Source organism: Hydra vulgaris, chromosome 12, assembly GCF_038396675.1.
Source record: "Hydra vulgaris chromosome 12, alternate assembly HydraT2T_AEP".
Taxonomy (NCBI): domain Eukaryota; kingdom Metazoa; phylum Cnidaria; class Hydrozoa; order Anthoathecata; family Hydridae; genus Hydra; species Hydra vulgaris.
Window position 1 is genome coordinate 24,789,525 of NC_088931.1, and position 19,775 is coordinate 24,809,299.

The 19,775-nt window shown below is 25.7% G+C and overlaps 1 protein-coding gene across 3 annotated transcripts in view; it reads right to left on the reverse strand.

Moving 5' to 3' along the window:
• Positions 1-19,404, reverse strand: part of LOC100199984 (microphthalmia-associated transcription factor) — a 34,998-nt gene extending 15,594 nt beyond the window's left edge. The window contains exons 1-2 of one of the 3 annotated variants that reach the window (XM_065812656.1): positions 18,943-19,404; positions 2,537-2,852 (exon numbers count right to left, since the gene is read on the reverse strand). In XM_065812656.1, coding sequence (XP_065668728.1) covers positions 2,537-2,852; positions 18,943-19,046 — 420 coding nt within the window. In that variant the 5' untranslated portion in view covers positions 19,047-19,404. Of the gene's footprint in view, positions 1-2,536; positions 2,853-3,237; positions 3,297-4,159; positions 4,393-18,942 lie in introns of those variants that run through there. The other 2 variants (XM_065812658.1, XM_065812657.1) reach the window with 2 other exon arrangements.
• Positions 19,405-19,775: the final 371 nt, after the last annotated feature.

Genomic DNA, 19,775 nt, shown 5'->3' on the forward strand with positions numbered 1-19,775 from the left:
ACTATGAATAGAAAGCCTGCTATTAAATTGAATCTGTGCAAGCATTTGTTTCACCAAACTTGTTTACAACGACTTCTGGAACAACCAGAATCACTTTGTCCAATTTGTAGACATCAGATACATACAACTGAACAAGTTGAAAGAAAACATTGTTTTATCTTCATTGAATGATAGAAGAAGAGTAATTGAATGTGCTGGGCGAAACAACGATTGGGTGAATCTGGCACAAACTTTAGATGTTAAATATAAGATAGCATACAATTGGGTCCGCAGCAGAAATTTAAATTTTATTGAATTTAAATTTTATTTTGAGGCAAGGACGTGCAAAACAGGGGAAAAGAGCAATTATGAAAATATCTACTTCAAAAGGTTGCCATGATGGAAACTCGCAGAGGATCATTTAAAGCAGATTCTTGTAACGAGCGGATGTTGGCTTTGTTTAACCAGTGGGTTAAATCCGGAATCGTTTAGAGGATTGGGTTGTCGTAACAGATAATGCTCCATGTCACACTCGTTTGGAAAGGGTGTTTGAAAATTCACTGGCTCAGTTGTTACGCTTAGGACACTAAAGCCTAATGCTTAACTCAGTGGAAGCTCTCTGGTCCAATATAAAAATAAACGTTAAAAATGTTATTCGCATTCCACTTGTATTCGGTGCTGGGATTATGGAACAAAAAATGCAGTATTTAGAAAGAATTGTTACTGCGGCAAAAAATACAATAATGGGAGGACATGTACACTCGCTGTACAACATACGATCGTGCATTATGCAACGATTTTAAATATAGAAGACGCCCAGGTTGGTGTTTAACTGAATATTGCAATGATTTTTATGACATTTTTTAAATTTAAATTTTAAATTTTTATGTAAATAAAATATTTGTGTTTTATTTATTATTCATCTGAAACCTCAATTACATTTTTCACAAACAAAAATAAAAGAAAGTTTTAACTGAAACTTAATAGGATTTTTCCAGTAATCGCCTAAACCTCAAATGCCTTTTTCATGACTTTTTATATTTTATACTATATTATTATTTCCAGCCTTAAATTATAAAGTATATTAGGACTACTTTTCTCAACTACAACTTTTATCTTCTCAATTACATCTTACAATTTCTTATTTACAACTTTCATTGTTCTAAATTACATCTTACGTTTCTTAATTACACTTTCACGTTCTCAATTACATCTTGAAAAGGTGTTGATTTTGATGTCTGTTTTGATCATAAATTTGAAACGCAGCTTTAATTTCTAGAAACAGTAATTTTTTTGCAGTAGGATGATTCTCTACAACATAATTTAAATAAATCAACAATGCCAATAATTCAATACAAACATTCCAATAAAAATTATATTTAACAAGCTATAGCATAGAAATTTAATTATAGTACTATAATTGAACATATTATACAACTTAACAAGGTTAAATTAGTTTTTTTTATTATTTACCTCTTTTTTTTAAATTCATCAAGACACAGTTCTCTTTTGTCTATTTTTTTTTAAATAGTTTTTTTACATTATTATACAGCAGATTAATAGACTGCCATACATAGTGCACCACCCACAGATTACATAATTGGAGATTTAAACTTTTATGTTGTTTAAAGTTATACTTTGAACTTTCTGCAAATTGTCATATTCTTTACATTCATGATTATCAAGTTCTTTCACTTCTGCAATTTTTCGTAATTTGTTATTGATATTGTTGTTGATAAGATCTACACCATCATTTACAAAAGTTTTTAAAAATAAAAACAATAGATTTGAAGCCCAAACATGTTACAATATTTCAACATTTCCCAAGCAAATTTAAAACTTCAGGACATTTAGCGAGACCATCAGAAACCAAAAGCAAATTCAGCAAATTAGTTAAGCAATGTTGAAGTTCTTCACAACCTAGCAGTCTAGAAGTCTCCATCATGTTGGTAGAATTTTTCTATCCTATTCACTTGTAATTACAGAAAACTTTACACCAACAAATGATAGTTTTTTGTATTTATCTGTCCGGCCATCAAAGAATAACGATGCAGCATTTGAGTATTTCAAAACATCCTTTACACTGGTCTTACTGCTTTAATTATATCAACTAAAGCTCTGCATATCAACGATGAACATGATGGAGTGACTATACTAATGTTTTTTTCAAAAAATTTTCATTCAACAAGGTTCAGAGACTACTAATTGTTACAAAACCAAAGTGCAATGTCATGAGTAATATTAAAATTTATACACACACACACACACACACACACACACACACACACACACACACACACACACACACACACACACACATACATAGAAAAGAGAAAAAGAAAGAGTTAAAGCATTTTTTACAAAATATTGATGGAAAAAACTCAATCTTTGTGGAAAACATTTAAAGCAAAAACAAATTTTTTTTTACAAAATATTTCTCATTTAAAAAATGACCTAAAATAAAACTTTTTAATTAACCTTATAATATTTTTAAAATAACTATAATTTTGATTTGAAATTATAAGCAACACCAAAACAAAATTCTACAAAATATTACCTTAAGTACACTTGTTGGAAGATTGCTTGGTAAAGATTTAATAGGAGAAAAATCTTCTTTTGGAGTAGAGAATGGAATCGATGATGATACATTAAAAAATTTCTTTATATTTGATTTTTGATTTTCCTGTTCTGTAAGGAATTTGCGAACTTGTTCTTTTCGCTCTAGTTCAATGAGATGTTCTCTTTGAAGCTTCTGTTTAAAATTAGTACGAGTAAAAGAGTTATGACATGCATTTGATATATCAAGGCAAGAAGCATCTGGATCAGGTTTCACAGCAACTAAATTTGGGTCCATAAGCATAGATGGGTCTTTCCTAAAATTTAATAGCGTTAAATTTAAATAGATTTACAGATAACATCATATTATCATACACTATCAACAAAAAGTTATTTAGGTCTATTTTATTCTAAATTTCAGGTTATTAATAAAATATACGCATTAAAATGATTGTTTAATTTCTTAAGATTCACTGCATTTTTTTAATATAAAATATCTGGTCTAAGAAAACTTTCATTTAATAAAATCCAACTTAAAAACTATTTTAACAGATCATTAATTGTAATGTTGAACAATGATTTTTTTTTTTTTTTTTAGTTTAGCATTAAGATATAGTTTGCATATAAAAACCTTAAAGATATACAGAGGTATATTTGAGAAGGTATAATAACTACTCAGAAAAATAAAAAGTAACACATTACTTGATTGCTTCAAGTAGAATGCAAATCAAATCGTCTACCATTTTTATAAGATTTAAATTTGAGTAAATAAAAAAAATTGTAAAAGTATTTTCGTAACAATGAAATTGAAACCATGTTGAAAAAATTAAATATTTGCATTGATAAAAAAATTTTTTTTTGTTGGTTTTTTTAAACTTGACTATGCAATCAACTTTAGTAACTTTTAATTTTTTTGTCACTTTTAATTTATCAACTCAAAATATCATTTCACAAAATTAAACATACATAAATTAAAGATAAAATACAAAATTTAACTAAATATAATAAATATAATGTAAAATAAAACAACATATATTAAATTATAGCATAAATAATAAATATATCTAATAATAAATATATAAAAAATAATTTTTATTCCAAACATCAATACTCAACTTATATATAAAATGTATCATTATGGATTAAAGCAAACATATTGTTCCAATAAAAATATATCATTTTGTAAATAAAATAATAATTTAAACTCCTAATATAATCAATAATCTAAAAATTATATAAACATATAAATATATAAATCTTAAAAATGATTTTGTTATATATTAAAATATAAAAAACCACAATAAACATCTGTTTTTTGATGATAAATGTATCAAGACTAACTATAAAATAATTTCTTTTATAGTTATAAATAAGATAACTTATAAGGGATGTTTTAACTGTAAAAGTATTAAATGGTTAAATTTTTCAAAATCTGATTAAAATATATATTAAGGCATTTTGATTTAAACCTAATGTTAATTAAAAAAATTAATTAAAAAAAAAATAACAACAAAAAAACACGCATATTTATAACATAAATTCAATATAAAAAATTTTTTAAACTTATTTGCTTTTAAGCTGCTAAATATAAAATAATATGCATAAATATAAAAACAAAAAATACCTTTCTCATATCGCATTTCAAGGGTTGTATATAAGGGTCAAACATTAGACATTTTTTTTTTATGTTTTAAAACTCCAGTCTGTTTGTCAGCTGTAATACATTATACTAAATAGTGTTTTATGAGCTAACAATATTAAAAACAAAAGCAAACCTTACTAAAGATTTTCTTTTTTTTTATTTAAAAAAAACATAATGGGTGCCTATGTTGCAAAACAATTCACATCTTACGAACTAATAGTATTAAATACTCAAAAGAATTTATATTGATATTATTTGATAACATTATTATATATGTTTATAATAAAAATAAAGTATTTTGTGCAATCAAATAGGATAAATCTTAGATTTTAAAAATAATAAATCAATAGCTAACAATCATCATCACCAACAACAACAAAAAAATTGTTTTTATAATTTATAAAATAAAACAAAAACTTTAAAGACACTCTAAAAAAATTTATTTTTTACACATAGATAACAGCTCAGATTAATTCATTAAAATGGTTTAGATATTTTCAGTTATATATAAAAAAATTAGGTAGTATAAACATTTATCAGAAACAAGTCAATCATAATAGAATTTTATTGTAGATTAGTTTATAGGAAGTATTTATTAGACTAAAGTAAATATTAACTGTCCCAAAAAATGAATGATTACAATCATAATTTTAAACAAAGGATTTACACAATACAGGAAATTTTTTAAACAAATAAAAGTAATGGAACTTTTTGATTTGAAATATTATCAGTTTTTTTTAAATTTAACTGATCAAGTAGCTTATCATGTGTTATATCAAAACTTAATAAGTTTCTAAATTTAAAATGAATATATACCCTATATTAAAATATCAATATAAATAAAATAAATTATTTGTTTTCATAAAATCCTGTTCTGATTTTAGCAAAAAACAATCTTTTATTTGTAGCAGAACATTCACTCTTTCAGCAACCAATGTTGCTCAAACAATTACATTTTAAATATAGCAAAATTGTTTACTGAATGTTTGTTTAACATTACATTTGTTTTAACTAGATTTTAGGAGCCTATTATGTAAACAAAACATTTCACAGTATTTACTTTTCTGTAGACTGATGCTTATGTTAATTGTGTGTTATGTATACACACATACATAGTATGAAAAAAAAAAGATATTTTACAATTTCTACATATACTAAAAAATTTTTTTTTTTCAAAGTACAGTATTGAGTTATTATTGAATACAAGGAAAAAATTTTGCTAAAAAAATATTTTTTGCTAGAAATTTTGATTAGATTTGATTTGATTTAAATGAGCCACATACAATAAAGAAAACTAGGCATAAAAAGAGATGGTAGATTTGAAAAATCAGGAGACATCTGATTTAATTTATAAATCACAAGGCAGAGTTAACAATTATATATATGTATATATATATGTATATATATATATATATATATATATATATATATATATATATATATATATATATATATATATATATATATATATATATATATATATATATATATATATATATATATATATATATATATATATATATATATATATATATATAGGAATAAAATATATTAACTTTTAAAATTATTAAAGGTTAAAAACTGAAAATGAAAAATTTTTTTTAAAAAGATTACAAAAACTTTTTTTTTGTATGTTAAATAACCAAATAATGTTACCAACATTAAAAAAAAGTTAAATAATATATATCCATTGAGGCTCTCATCATTCAAACAACACCATTTATATCTTTTAAAAATATCTTTTAAACAGCTATGAGTGTTTAAAAAATTCAAATTTCTTTTTAATAGCTCTCATTCAAAAAATGACATTAAACTTTTTTTAAATGCATTTACAGTGTTTTCTTTATTTGGAAATATATATAAAAACAAAAGCTTTAACATTAAATAATAATAAAAAGATTAGTAGTATCATCTCATACAATAGCGATGACGCTTTTATCAAGTAAATAAAAGTCTTGATATTAATTCATAAACTATAATCTTTATAAAATTACCTAAATACATAAAAATTATATTAGTTCAAAAAAAAACAAAAAAACAATAAAAGAACAGAACTAATACAGTTAAAAAACAAAACTACAGATCTGCAGATTAAATGAAATTTATTAACTCATATCAAGTATTTTTTTAACATCAGAATTTTTATAAACATACCAGAATTTTTATAAACATACTAGAATTCTTATAAACACACAGAATTTTTATAAACATACTACTTTAAAAGGTTATACATAAAATATTCATAACAGAATAAATTTGAAGATTTCTATAGAAAGTTTTCTAACAAGTTACTAAGCAATTTAGTTTATCTCTTGAAACCACCATTGGCTTTTTAACAGCTCTCATTGCTGATTCTATTAATTATAGTACCAATGAATTATAGTACATTATATGATGTACCGATAGCAAAGACCGATTGTAACTAATAATAGGTTTTAATATATTTATATAAGGGTATTATAATAATATTAAGAATGTAAAATACATACATAACATGTACCTATACATCAGCAGTGACTCGACATACTAGCCTATGCCATTGGAAACCAGCAACCGATTAAACTACCGATGACATTGGTTGATTAATCTGCATTGGTCATTGCATCGACATTGGCTAATAAGCCAAACCAAACTGGTGCATAGGCACACCTTATATATGTAAATTGCATACCTAATAATAATATATATAACCTTTATATACATAAATTAGACTCTATCATTAGTCTCAATTGATCTTTGCCATGAGGACATCACTAAATATTATAGTACTTTTTTAAAAAAATTTCATTAAAGTTAACATGGTTCTTTGTAACTAAAAACACACAATGCCAGCCAATATGATGAATTTGTGTTCACTGTTTTTGTTTTTCAAAATTCCCACATCTTTATGGAGTAATTTTCCATTATTAGTACAGATTTAACAAAATTAAACAGAAATTTTATTTATTTATAAGCAAATTTGAAATTTCACAGAAATTTCTGCTGCATAGCAGAAACAAAGTTGTCACATTAAAAAGCAATTTTAGGTTTTTTAGTTAGCGTTTATTTAAAAAAATAACATTATCTAGTATATTTGTGACTTTCTTAGCTGAAAAAAAGCTATAGATTTGAAGAATTTTAAATTGTATTATTCTCCTTTATTAATAATCACTAAATGTTAAATGGTGAAGGGAGTGGTTATTTTATTAGTGTGACATGACAAAAAAATAACTTTATCTAAATTTTTATTGCAGCGTAGTTAACCTAAATTGTTAACTCAGAAATTTTCTTTAAAAATAATATCACGTCACATACTAGAAAGAGGATTGATAAAAATATAACAAAATATCTATTATTTATGCAATAATAAATTATCTTAATGGCTTTAAAACAATTAGTGCACGTAATGACAATATTTCTTTATAATTTAATACTATTTAAAATTTGAAAAAACTTCTTACACTGAAAAACTTATGTGTGCTTTTATTTTAGATTTTCAGTTAGTTTACTCGAAATAAAAAAGAAATAAAATACTGTATATTTGTGAATTCGGATTGAACCGTTCATATTTTGTAAAAACCAACAAATATTACTTAAATTTAAATTTCAAATCAATATCTGTAATGTAAATATAATAGTAATAGTAATATTATTTGCTTACTTATTATTTATAGTTTATCAAAATTGTTGATAATTATTTATGAAACTGATTATTTACTAGTTAGTTATTTATTCATGTATGTATACTAAAATATGATGAAAATTAGAAAAAATTTTTATACTTTTATGTAAAATTCGTTAAAGTTTAAAAAAAATTATTTTTATTTTCAATATTTCAATAATTATTAATTTTCAATAACATAAAATTCACTTTACATCAAAAATGCTTGCAGAAAAAAAACTTTTATCATTTTCAAATTAAAGGAAACTTAAAACATTCCTTTTATTTATGGAAAACTTACAAGTTTCTATAAATAAACTTAAAATAAGAGAAATATGGAAATTATTTAACTAATACTAAATCTCTTATATGAAGCAAAAGGGCTCTTGATATTAGATTGCAATCTCTGATTTTATATTCCTTTCTATAATAAAATATAGTAATGTATTAAAAAAAAATTATGTTAAAACTTTTTTTATCATAGAAATATAAAGAGATTTTTCCTTCAAAACATCCCTCTTCTTTTAATCAGTGCCATAGCATAGGAGGCAGAACACTCCCTCAAAACCTGTCATTACGGCCCCAAAATTTTAAAAACCTTCAATTATTAGGAAATTTGAAAAAAAAAAAATCCTCAAATTTAGTAAATGGCCCTCTAAAATTTGAAAAAGTTTCCCTAATTTTCCTGCCCCCCCCCCACCTGATTAAGAGGGCAGCCTAGTAATGGCTCTGCTTTTAATAAATTTCTCCAACTAAAACACTCCAACAACTTCAGGTAGTTATTTTTATAAATAATATAGATGTAATAACATCTTCAGGTAATTATTTTTAAATGCATCACTTGTTTTTCCCACTGTTAGACTCAGTTAGCAACATTTAACTGTAGCCTCCAAAATGGGCTAAGAATAAAAGGCCCCGGGACAATATACCCCCTGACCCCCTCTCATATACCCATCTTAATATACTCCCTGACCCCTCTCTACAGCCATAGGCATGGGGTCCATGTTGTATACTTACACCAGTAAGTATAATATAATTAAAAATATTAATAATAAAAAATAAATATTTAAATAAATAATAATTGGAATGAAAAAAACGATACCAAAAAACAACATATATTAAAAAAAGCAAAATAAAATATTGTTTATAACGCTTACAATACATAACATGGCCAGAATATTCCAGTGTGGTATTATTTGTTATTGTAAGTGACATTTAGTTATTATAAGTCTGCAAAAATTTTATGATGGTAGTAAAGGGGTAAAAAATAAAAGAAACTATTCCATAACTATGGCATTGAGACTTTAATGGTTTTAATTTATAAAATGACGTTCCAATTTACAACCATTTTGAGCGAATTCAAAACTTTTAAAAACTTTTAAAATTAAAGGCCTATATTAAATTGAAAGCGTACTAGATCAAGCGAATTAAATATTTAAAAATATGGCATCATTTTTCTTACTAAAAACTAAAGATAGCCATTGTAAATTAGATACTGTTTTGAAATGGGAAAAAGAATTTAATTTAAAGTTTGAGTATGATATAGAGAGAAATGATGTTGCAAGATTATAGAGAGAAATGATGTTGCAAGATTATAGAGAGAAATGATGTTGCAAGATTATAGAGAGAAATGATGTTGCAAGATTCATATTGCTTTGCAAGCAATATGAATCTCGTATTAAAAACATTAAAAAATTTTCTATTTCATGGATTCGCTCTGGAACTCTGGTCAATTAAAAAAGACAGTGTAAGAAGTCATTGCAATAGTAAATAACATAAGGAACACATCTCATCGATAATCGGAGGAAATTGGATGCAGAATGTTTTAAAGAATATATAAATAAAAACACTGATATTAGAAAAGGGCTACCGGAAATGGGTGAAAAAAATTATGACTCACTTAGGAAGAAATTCATTGAAGTTTACTACTTGGCAAAAAAAATGTCCATTTTCCGATTTTCCTGATTGGCTAGAGCTGATTGAAAAAAAGCGGCATTGATCTTGGTAATAGTTACTCAACTAATCGAGCTGCTGGTATTTTTACAGATTACATCGATATTATTGTCTAAGATTCTTTCAGAAATGATTCTATAAAGTTGAAATATTACTCAATTTTAAGTGATAGCAGTTGTGATATTGCTACACTTGAACAGGAATTAATGTACGTGTTGTATTTCTTTGAGGGCAGTCCATGCGTTAAACTTTTGTCGGTTGAAAGCCCTGAAAATGGTAATGTCTGTGATTTACAAATCTGTCTAGAACAAACATTTGCAAGAGTTGGACTAAATGATATGACTAAAAAACTCTAAGGGTTAAACGTAGAAGGAGTTAGCATAAATGTTGGTCTTCATTCAGGTTTAGGAGCATTATCTAAAAAGATTTCCACGGCTTTAAGTAATACCTTGTTTTAACCATCGTCTCGAGCTTGCATTAAAAAATACTTTTGAAAAATTTATTGCGTTTGCAAATTGTGAAAATTTCTTACTAAAGTTATATTGTCTTTATGAGCAATCGCCAAAACGTTTATGAGAATCGAAACTTTTATCAGAAGCCTGGGAAAAATACGTTCCTAAACCAGCAAAATCATACGATACTCATTGGCTGGATGATAAATGAAATGTAGTGAAAATAGCTTTAGATAATTATGGAGCATATATTTCTCATGTAAAGTCTCTTAGCCAAACAGATTCTCAGCCGTCGAAAAAAGCTGAATTAAAGGGGTTTTTAAAAGTTTGGAAAATCCATCTCTTGTGATATTCTTGTAACACATTTATCTGTTTATCTAGATGTTCTTGCTCCATTGAGACACTTGAGTGTTAGCTTCCAGCAAAATTTATATGATCCAATAAAAGCTGTCCGCAGGGTGCAGCAATTTAATTGGACAATGGAAAAACTTAAAGTTCTCATGAATAGTTCGTTAGGCAATATTTCAACATAGCAAACTATTTTAACAAACTACAAAAAATTAATTGAAAGTATAGTCAAAAAAGATGGCAACTTTAGTTATCAAAACATTCCTTTAGACAATTTTAATAAAACTAATGCATCGGTGCAAATCATTTAATACTGATATAATGAATAGTTTAACAACTAGTATAGATTAACGTTTCAAAGATATTAACGTATCTCCTTTATTCTGTAATTTAATTTTTCTTTTGGACAAATCTTTTTGATCAATGAACCCGATGATTACATTTGGTGATAAATAAATAGCAGAAGTGGTTTCATTTTAAAGACCACCTAAAAAATGTGAAACTGATGAAATTTTTCTTGAGTGGATTGTTTTAAAAAGTTGTTTTTCCAATGTTAAAAAATTCGTTATTGAAAGTGGTGTGAAACTGATGAAACTTTTATTGAGTGGATTGCTTTAAAAAGTTGTTTTTCCAATGTTAAAAAATTTGTTAGGTGAATATTATTTGAAAATGTGGAAAAAAATATTTACATCAGATATAATTATTGCTGAATGCAGAAATGTGTTAGACGCATTTGAGTTGCTTTTACTTTGTCCATTTACAAACGCTAAAGTAGAACGTATGTTTTTCTGCATTAATAGAGTAAAATCAGATTGGAGAAACAAACTATCTTGTGATTGTCTTGAATCTCTTTTACGAATAGGAGAAAAAGGATGCAGCATTGAGAAATTTGACCAAAACCCTACTATGAATGCATGGTATAAAGATAAAATAAGAACTATCTGCTACTTCTTATCGCTATCCGGAAAAACAAAAAAAATCTGCCAACGCAAATCGTATCGACCTTTCTCTATTAACAAATCAGATTTAGAAAGATAAAGTGATAATATTAACTCTGATGTATAAGTTTATTTCGCTATATTTTTTTTAAATAAAAATTCGTATTGATTAAGTTTATTATTTAATTATGTTTTATATTTAACACTGTCATCGAAATGCACTTTAAAACCATAAAAACAAAAGTCATTTAAAGTAAATATATGCGTACATGGCTTGGCAAATAAGTAATCGTTATTTTTTTTATTTGGAGAATTTAAAACCACAACTTCTTTTTTAATGTCATATCCTTTTTATTCACAATAAATTAGATAAATAAATAATAATATAAATAATTATTAAATAATCTATAATAAAAAAGACAAGAAAAGTGTTGTTACTTATAATTACAAACTATTTTATAATGTATCTTAACACAAAATTTCTATAATTTACACACTTTAATTTATAAACATAATTTATAAACATAACTAAACAATAATCATAAAAAATCCCAAAATTTTATTGAATCTAGAAAAATTACAAAACTTAAGAAATGTTTACATGCATGAACTTCTAAAATCAACAACTTGTCAAACTATTATGAATAGTCTGAAAAAAACTTGCAAAAATGGTTTTCAAGAAAAACAAAATTTAAAGACTAGAAACTTTTACGGAATTTTCAATTCGCGATCACTTAATCTCTCTCTCTCTCTCTCTCTCTCTCTCTCTCTCTCTCTCTCTCTCTCTCTCTCTCTCTATATATATATATATATATATATATATATATATATATATATATATATATATATATATATATATATATATATTCATACACACACACACACACACACACACACACACACACACACACACACACACACACACACACACACACACACACACACACACACACACACACATATGTATATGTGTGTGTCATATATATATCGTGTCGTATATATATCAGTCAAGAACCCAGACTTTATTTGGGGATACTACTTTTTTTCCGGCAACGTTAAGGGGGTGGGGATGTTTTTGAGTCCTCCTCCCCCTCCTTCTCCCCTGGTTAAACAGGTGCTGCAACAATTTTTAATCATTTTTTCAATAATCATTTATGCTTATCTCGTTTAGTTTTGTCCTATAATAAGGAATAGATTTAAAGGCATTTTTTAGAATATATGAATTTACTGGTAGACGATGTTACTTTAGATACAATAAGAAAGCTATTTTACTTAAGACTTTAATAAACATTTTTGTTGCAAATACCACGCTATCAGTAAATAATTATTGAAAATTGTTTAAAGTATTTTTAACATTTATTAACTATATTTTAGTAAATATAATTTTAGTAGTTATTAATGTTTTAAATAATTAGTAATTAAATATTTAAATACTTTAAACAATTTGTAATCAATATTTACATTACATAATATTTACATATATTAAATCGCGTAATATTTGTAAAATTAACAAAATAGTTTTACGTCTTGTATTTGAACTAAAAACATAAGCATTTAATAAACATTTTTAACAAACTATTCGAATAAAAAAAAATAAGCATTTAATAAACTTTTTTACTATTATTTTAATTTTAAAATTTTGATTTAAATGTTCATTTAACTTTTACTAATCTGTATTACAAATCTGTTCATTTAACTTTTACTGAAGGTTAATAATTTTTAAAGTGATTTTAAGGCGCCTTTTAAATTAAAGATAATTAAAGAAGAGATAATTACGGTAAACATAATTTAAAAAATGTTGTATTTTTAGATTAAAAAGCATATTATATTTTATAAAACATATTCTTTTAAATATATTTTTTTAATCATTAATAGGGTGGCTCTTAAAGCAACTTAAAAATTTTGAAAATAAAAGTTCTAGTTTTTATGCATTTATTTAAGAAAAAATAACTTTTTTCTTAAATAAATGCATAAAAACTATTGTTTTTAAGCTGAAAATAAAAAAAGTCATTTTTTTCAAGTTAAAAAAAAATAATTTTTTTAAACATGCTTTTTTTGTAAAGTGGTTACTGTTTTTAAAGTTTTTATATAATTTTGCTTCTTTTGAGTACCAGGTTGACATACTTTAGAAGAACATTTATTTTCAAAATTTTAGGGACCAGTCAAATTTTTAAGGGTCTTGAGCTACCCCTAAAATAATTTTTTGTTCAAAAAAATTTTAAACCTAGTGTTTTACTATTATATAGAACAAAGTAAAGGGGTAGGAACAGGTTTTTTTCAAAAATGTTGTTTTAAGAGCCACCCTAATCATTAACTATAATTTAAAAAAATGTTTAATAAATAAATTGCATTTACTATGGGTTATTTTAATCAGATTTTAATAGAAATTTATTAAGTTATTGAAATCTTTATTTTTATAATTTAAGTCAAAAACAATATTGAAAAGTAAAAAAACTTTCTGAAAAAGTTTACTCTTCGTTTTTTCGTTTTCCTTACATAAACTAAAAAAGCAAGCTAAAGATCAAAAGTTAATTCATTCTAAAATTAAACTTGTGCGATAGTTATTAGGAAAGAAATTTTTTACTTTAATTTATTTATCATCAAAAGCAGTTTACTCTTTATTGCCAAAAAACCAAAGTTAACTTTACTCTGAATGGATATTTTAAAATCTCTCTATCTTTTGAAAAAGCAAATTTTTTATACATTCTATTGTTATAAAATTTTGCAACAAGTTATTAAAATTAAATTTTGTAACGACATTCATTTTTTAAAAACTTATGTCCAGTTAGTAACCATAGGATAGTTACGTCACGTAGTTATGTAAAAATTTCTTTTTGATTCATTTTATTGTCCTAAAGAAAAAACGAGGTAGCTAAAATAAACTGAAAATTATTTATATACTACTGCATTTAAAAGTTTTTTTTCTATTTCTCATAAAAAAAGCGGTACTAAAACAGGTCTGGGTTTGCCCCTGTATATATATATATATATATATATATATATATATATATATATATATATATATATATATATATATATATATTCATATATCAAAAAAACCTATCTTTATTTACTATTAAAATTAAAACTTCGAAACACGAACCTTGTTGAACAAGATCACTGCGTGAAATGATGAAAACTGAATGAATAGGCAGGATTGACGACTTATTAAAATTCAGTTTTAATAAAGAATCTGAGATTAAAATTCTTTGAAACATTTGCAATACAAATTTATAAAAACTCTTCTCTGGCTCAGATGCCATCATCATTTTTATTATTCTTTAGGTCATTTTGGAAACTTTATTTCATAAACATTTTACAATTACTAAAATCAAATTGCCTCATTAAAGAAACTTTACTTTAAAAAAGTACAATTTAAGCATCATGCATAAGGAATTTATAAGATGCTGCAGAAATATAAACTTTTTTACAGGCAGAAATGTGTTTTTATAACATAGAAGACAATGGAAAATGTTTAAAAAATAATTCATAGGAATGGGGCGCAAATGTTATTTATTTAAAATAAAGTTATTTTCAAACCTTTAAAGTTTGAAAATAATTTTATTTTAAATAAATAACATTTAAATTAACAATTTTGACATATTTTAGGCTAAAAATTAAAACATTCAAATCAAACTTGACAGCATTCAATGTTTTTTCCTTTTTTTAATAGTTTTTATTCTTATGTGTAAAGGATCATATTTTTTGCAGGCATATGCAATTTTCATAAAGTTTTGTCTTTTTGGCCTGCTCTAATATATATATATATATATATATATATATATATATATATATATATATATATATATATATATATATATATATATATATATATATAAATATATATATATGTATACACTTATATGTTGTCTGAAAGTTTTCTTCCATATTTTGTTGACAAAAAGTAAAAGTTAAAATGCAAGACCGGATTTTTTTTTTTTAATTAATTGATAGACTGCCTGCCCCAACCAAACCCTTAGTCGATGTAGCAGCACTCCCTTGCGAGTCACGCTAAAAGATAGTAGATGTAGCAGCACTCCGTTGCGAGTCAGGTTATTTGTCAGTCGATATAGCAGCACTCCCTTGCGAGTCAGGCTATAAGATAGTCGATTTAGCAACACTCCGCGCATGATTTACAGTAAAAAAATAAAAACATTTTATTAAAAAATTTAAAAATAAAAACATTTTATTAAAAAAAAATAAAAATAAAAACATTGTTTATATTGTTAAAAACATTCAGAATGTTTTAAAAACATTCAGAATGTTGTTAAAAACATTCTGGTGAATTAAATTTGCGTTCTTGTGATTTTTTAAAAAACTATTCATTTGTAATTAAATTAATGGTTTTGACTTTCGTCCAACACGCATGAATTTCAATATTTTGAATTTCGTCCAATGTTGGACGAAAGTCAAAAGTAATTAAAAGTGACGTATGTGTTGGCGTAAGAATCACTTTTTTCCTTCCGTGCTTCCCAATTTTTTTAATGCCTTCACTTGCAAAAAGGCTGCAAGCAACCACTATTAGAGTTGGGAATTACTAGGAAAAAAAAGATAAAGTTTATAGAGCAAGAGAATGATTGACAGACAACTCAAAAATTTGCACCTTAGTTGTAAGAATCTCTGGAAGATCATTAATTAAAAAGAGTATAGGCTCAAGGATAGAACCTCGAGGAACCTCTGAAGTTACAGGATATGAAGAAGAGTGCTGTCCATCAAGGATAAATCTAAATCCATACAACTTTTTTAGAAAAAGAGGAAAAAAACGAAGAATAATGAATAAAAAGATTGTTGCCCCATGCCAAAGCCTTAGTCTATGAGCAGTACTCTGCTGTCAGTCAGGCTATTTGTCAGTCAATGTGTGTACTAAAGCCCCCGGCAGCAAGCTATTTCAGTATGACACAGCTCACCTAAATCAGCAGTATAAGATATAAATACATTTTTTTATTTAAGAAGTATGTATTATGATAAATAACTTCGATATTTCAAAATAACTTATTTTTATGTATTATGCAAAACGCTTTTAATAAATAACAAACTATTTCTCTCGTGACTCAAATAGATTCTCTCGTGACTCAAATAGATTCTCTCGCGGAGATTCTTTAACAGTATCTATAATAAGGGCAAATCTGTTATTCCATCTCTCTTGTATGGCTCAGACTTCGTTACCTTACCTAAAAACAGGTGAACTGTTTGCTAAGAACTTCTCACCAATATTATCATTTGATTCCACTAGTCGCATTCTACTTGATAAAGCTGACAAACAGGTTGATCCATTGCCTGATATTCACATCACTCCACCTTCTGTATCTAAAGTGATTTCCTGCTTAGACTCTTCTACAGCTTGTGGTCTGGACAAAATACTTGTTATAGTCTTGCAGAAGTGTTTTTCGGAGTTGTCGTCTATAATATCAAAACTATTTAACAAGTGCTTATCAGAATCTTGTTTTCCAGCCTGCTGGAAAGCGGCTGTCTTTTCTTCACATCCTGTAACTTGAGGGGTTCCTTAAGGTTATATCCTTGGCCTTATACTCTTTCTAATTTACATTAACGATCTCCAAAAAATTCTCACATCTAAAGAGGTATTGTTCATTGATGATACTACCATTTATTCTTGTCTTAATAAGAAGCCAACACTCTCTGATTGCTTGGAGGGGACATTTGAACTTGAAAAGGATCTCACTTCTGCTACAGCATGGGGCTCTCAGTGGCTGGTGAACTTTAATTCAGATAAAACTTGATTTTTTCAGCTAACCATTATCGCGATGATCTAGATTAATATTTATGAATAATAATGTACTTGATTAGTTATCTACCCTTCCAATTCTAAGATTAACTCTTACTTCCAATCTTTCTTGGAAATCATATACCAAATCCATTATAATGGTTTTGAGATATGGTTGATAATGGTTTTGATATATGGAGCAGGTCCAACTATGTTTATAATGCAAAAATGCATTATAAACATAGTTGAACCTGCTCTTGAAGCCAACCTCCAACCATTATCACATGATTGTAACATTGCTTCTCTTTCTTTTTTCTATAAATACTATAATAAGCACTGCTCTGAGGAGCTAGCATCTCTTGTGCCATCTACTAAAACTTATACTTGTGTTACTCGTCTTTAATTAAGTCTCATTCTTTTACTGTGACTGTTCCTAAGTGCTCAAAAAATTCTTATTAGTCTAGCCTTTTTCCTCAAACATTAGTTCTTCGGAATTTGCTTTCTTTCTCTTATTTTCCTGATTCATATAATTTGCAAACTTTCAAATCATCAGTTATCTTGCTCTATAAACTTTATCTTTTTTCTTCCAGTAACATCCAACTCTAACAATGATTTTTGGAAGTGAGGATAATTAAAAAAAAATAAAAAATAAAACTTTAAACAATTGTTTATAATTAGACATTTTATTTAAATTATTAAAGAATATTTTATATAATTTTTTTAAAAACAGTTAAAATGTTGGAACTTGCAAACAGCTGTGGTCAAGTTGTCTAAAAATATTAGTTTATACATAGCCAAACAAGGCATCCCCTAAATTGCATGACAATTTTAGATTATTATTCAAACTATTATGCATCAGCTTATATAATTTAAGGTGGTTAGATTACCTCTAAAACTTAATTGATTTTTGGCTTTGCACAAGTAAAAAACTATTCAAAAATGGGAATCCAGCAGAGCTGATATGATAGTAATAAAGCAAATGTGATTTTGGTAGTCTACAATTAAAATCAAAATATGAGTTGCAAAAGTGAACTAATAGAGGTTTTTTTCTCTTTAATTATAATAAATAAAATTATTATAGAAATTCTATTCTCTCGCCTTGTTCAGACTGACAAAATAATGTGTTTTGGTAAAACAAATCTAAAAAATAATAAACTTCTCAGTTCAACTATTTAAGTATAACTGCTTTGTTAATAAAACGTGAATTCAAAAAATAATTGTTTTATATTTAATAAATTGTGAAAAAGTCATGTAGCACAAAAGTTTATAATCTATTTCTATGAAGAAAGTGAGATTATGGAAAATAAAAATATAATTTATAGACATCAACACAATGTCTGCAATATAAAAATAATCATTTTTCTAATCATACCCAAATAGTAGATAAACTTAAACTTAAGATTAAAATTCAAATTATAGTTTTGTACGCGTCAAAAATAAGAGAAATTTTATTTTATATTAGACAGATCCCTTACTATAACATTTACAATGTGTATTTTTCATACTCTAGCCCTTTATATCCTAATGTTGTACACACTAATATAGGAATCGTCGTTTTATCAGCGCCGATAAACTCAATAAAAATTATAAAATCATTATTTAATTATTGTTTTTTCTTTTAATTAAACTCTATACCCATTACTTGTTTTTCCAAGATTTAAATAACATCTATATATTTGACTATGCCTATAATAATAGTGTTGTCGACTTACCTGGACTGAGTGAGACTATTTAACTTTACTTCAAAAAACTTGTGATCTTCCTCTATTTGATCGAAGACATCAAAATCAAGATCTATTCCAGACTCTGAAAACATTTGAGCCTTTTTTGTTAATATAAACAATTTTTAACTACTTTACAATTTAAACAATTTATTTTACGACTAAATGTTTCGCAAGTAGCTTTTGCATGCCATTTTTTTGTTGATGGAATCGAAGTTGTCTTCTGGGATATGCATGACGTCGTTTATGCAGCGAGTTTGTTAAACATTATTAATGTTGAGCATTGCAAATTTTCTTGAATGGATGCCAAAAAATGGAAATAACTAAATCATTTTTTCATCAAAAAAACATTTAAAAGTATCGTAAACCATATATATATACCATATATATAATAAATTTTAGACTGCTGATATTAACTAACATGCTATATTATCAATAGTTTCCAATGAAAATAGAGTTTTCAAATTAAAAGTTTTTTAAATACTTTTGTGTCTTTTAATAAAAAAAACAAAAGTATAAAAGACACAAACTTTTAATTGGGTATATAATAAAAAGTAACAAGGTATTTAAAAGCTTTATATACCAAATTAGACATATTTCTAAGCTTTTAGTTAAATTTATTACTTTCTAGAGTTTTTAATTGCTATTTATTTTTTGAGTTTTTTTTTATTATTATTATTATTATTATTGTTATTTTTGTTATTATTGTTGTTATCATTATTAATGTTATTATTATTATTATTGTTGTTGTTGTTGTTGTTTTTGTTGTTGTTGTTGTTATTATGTTAATATATGAAGACCTCCACAACACGTGTAAATCCATT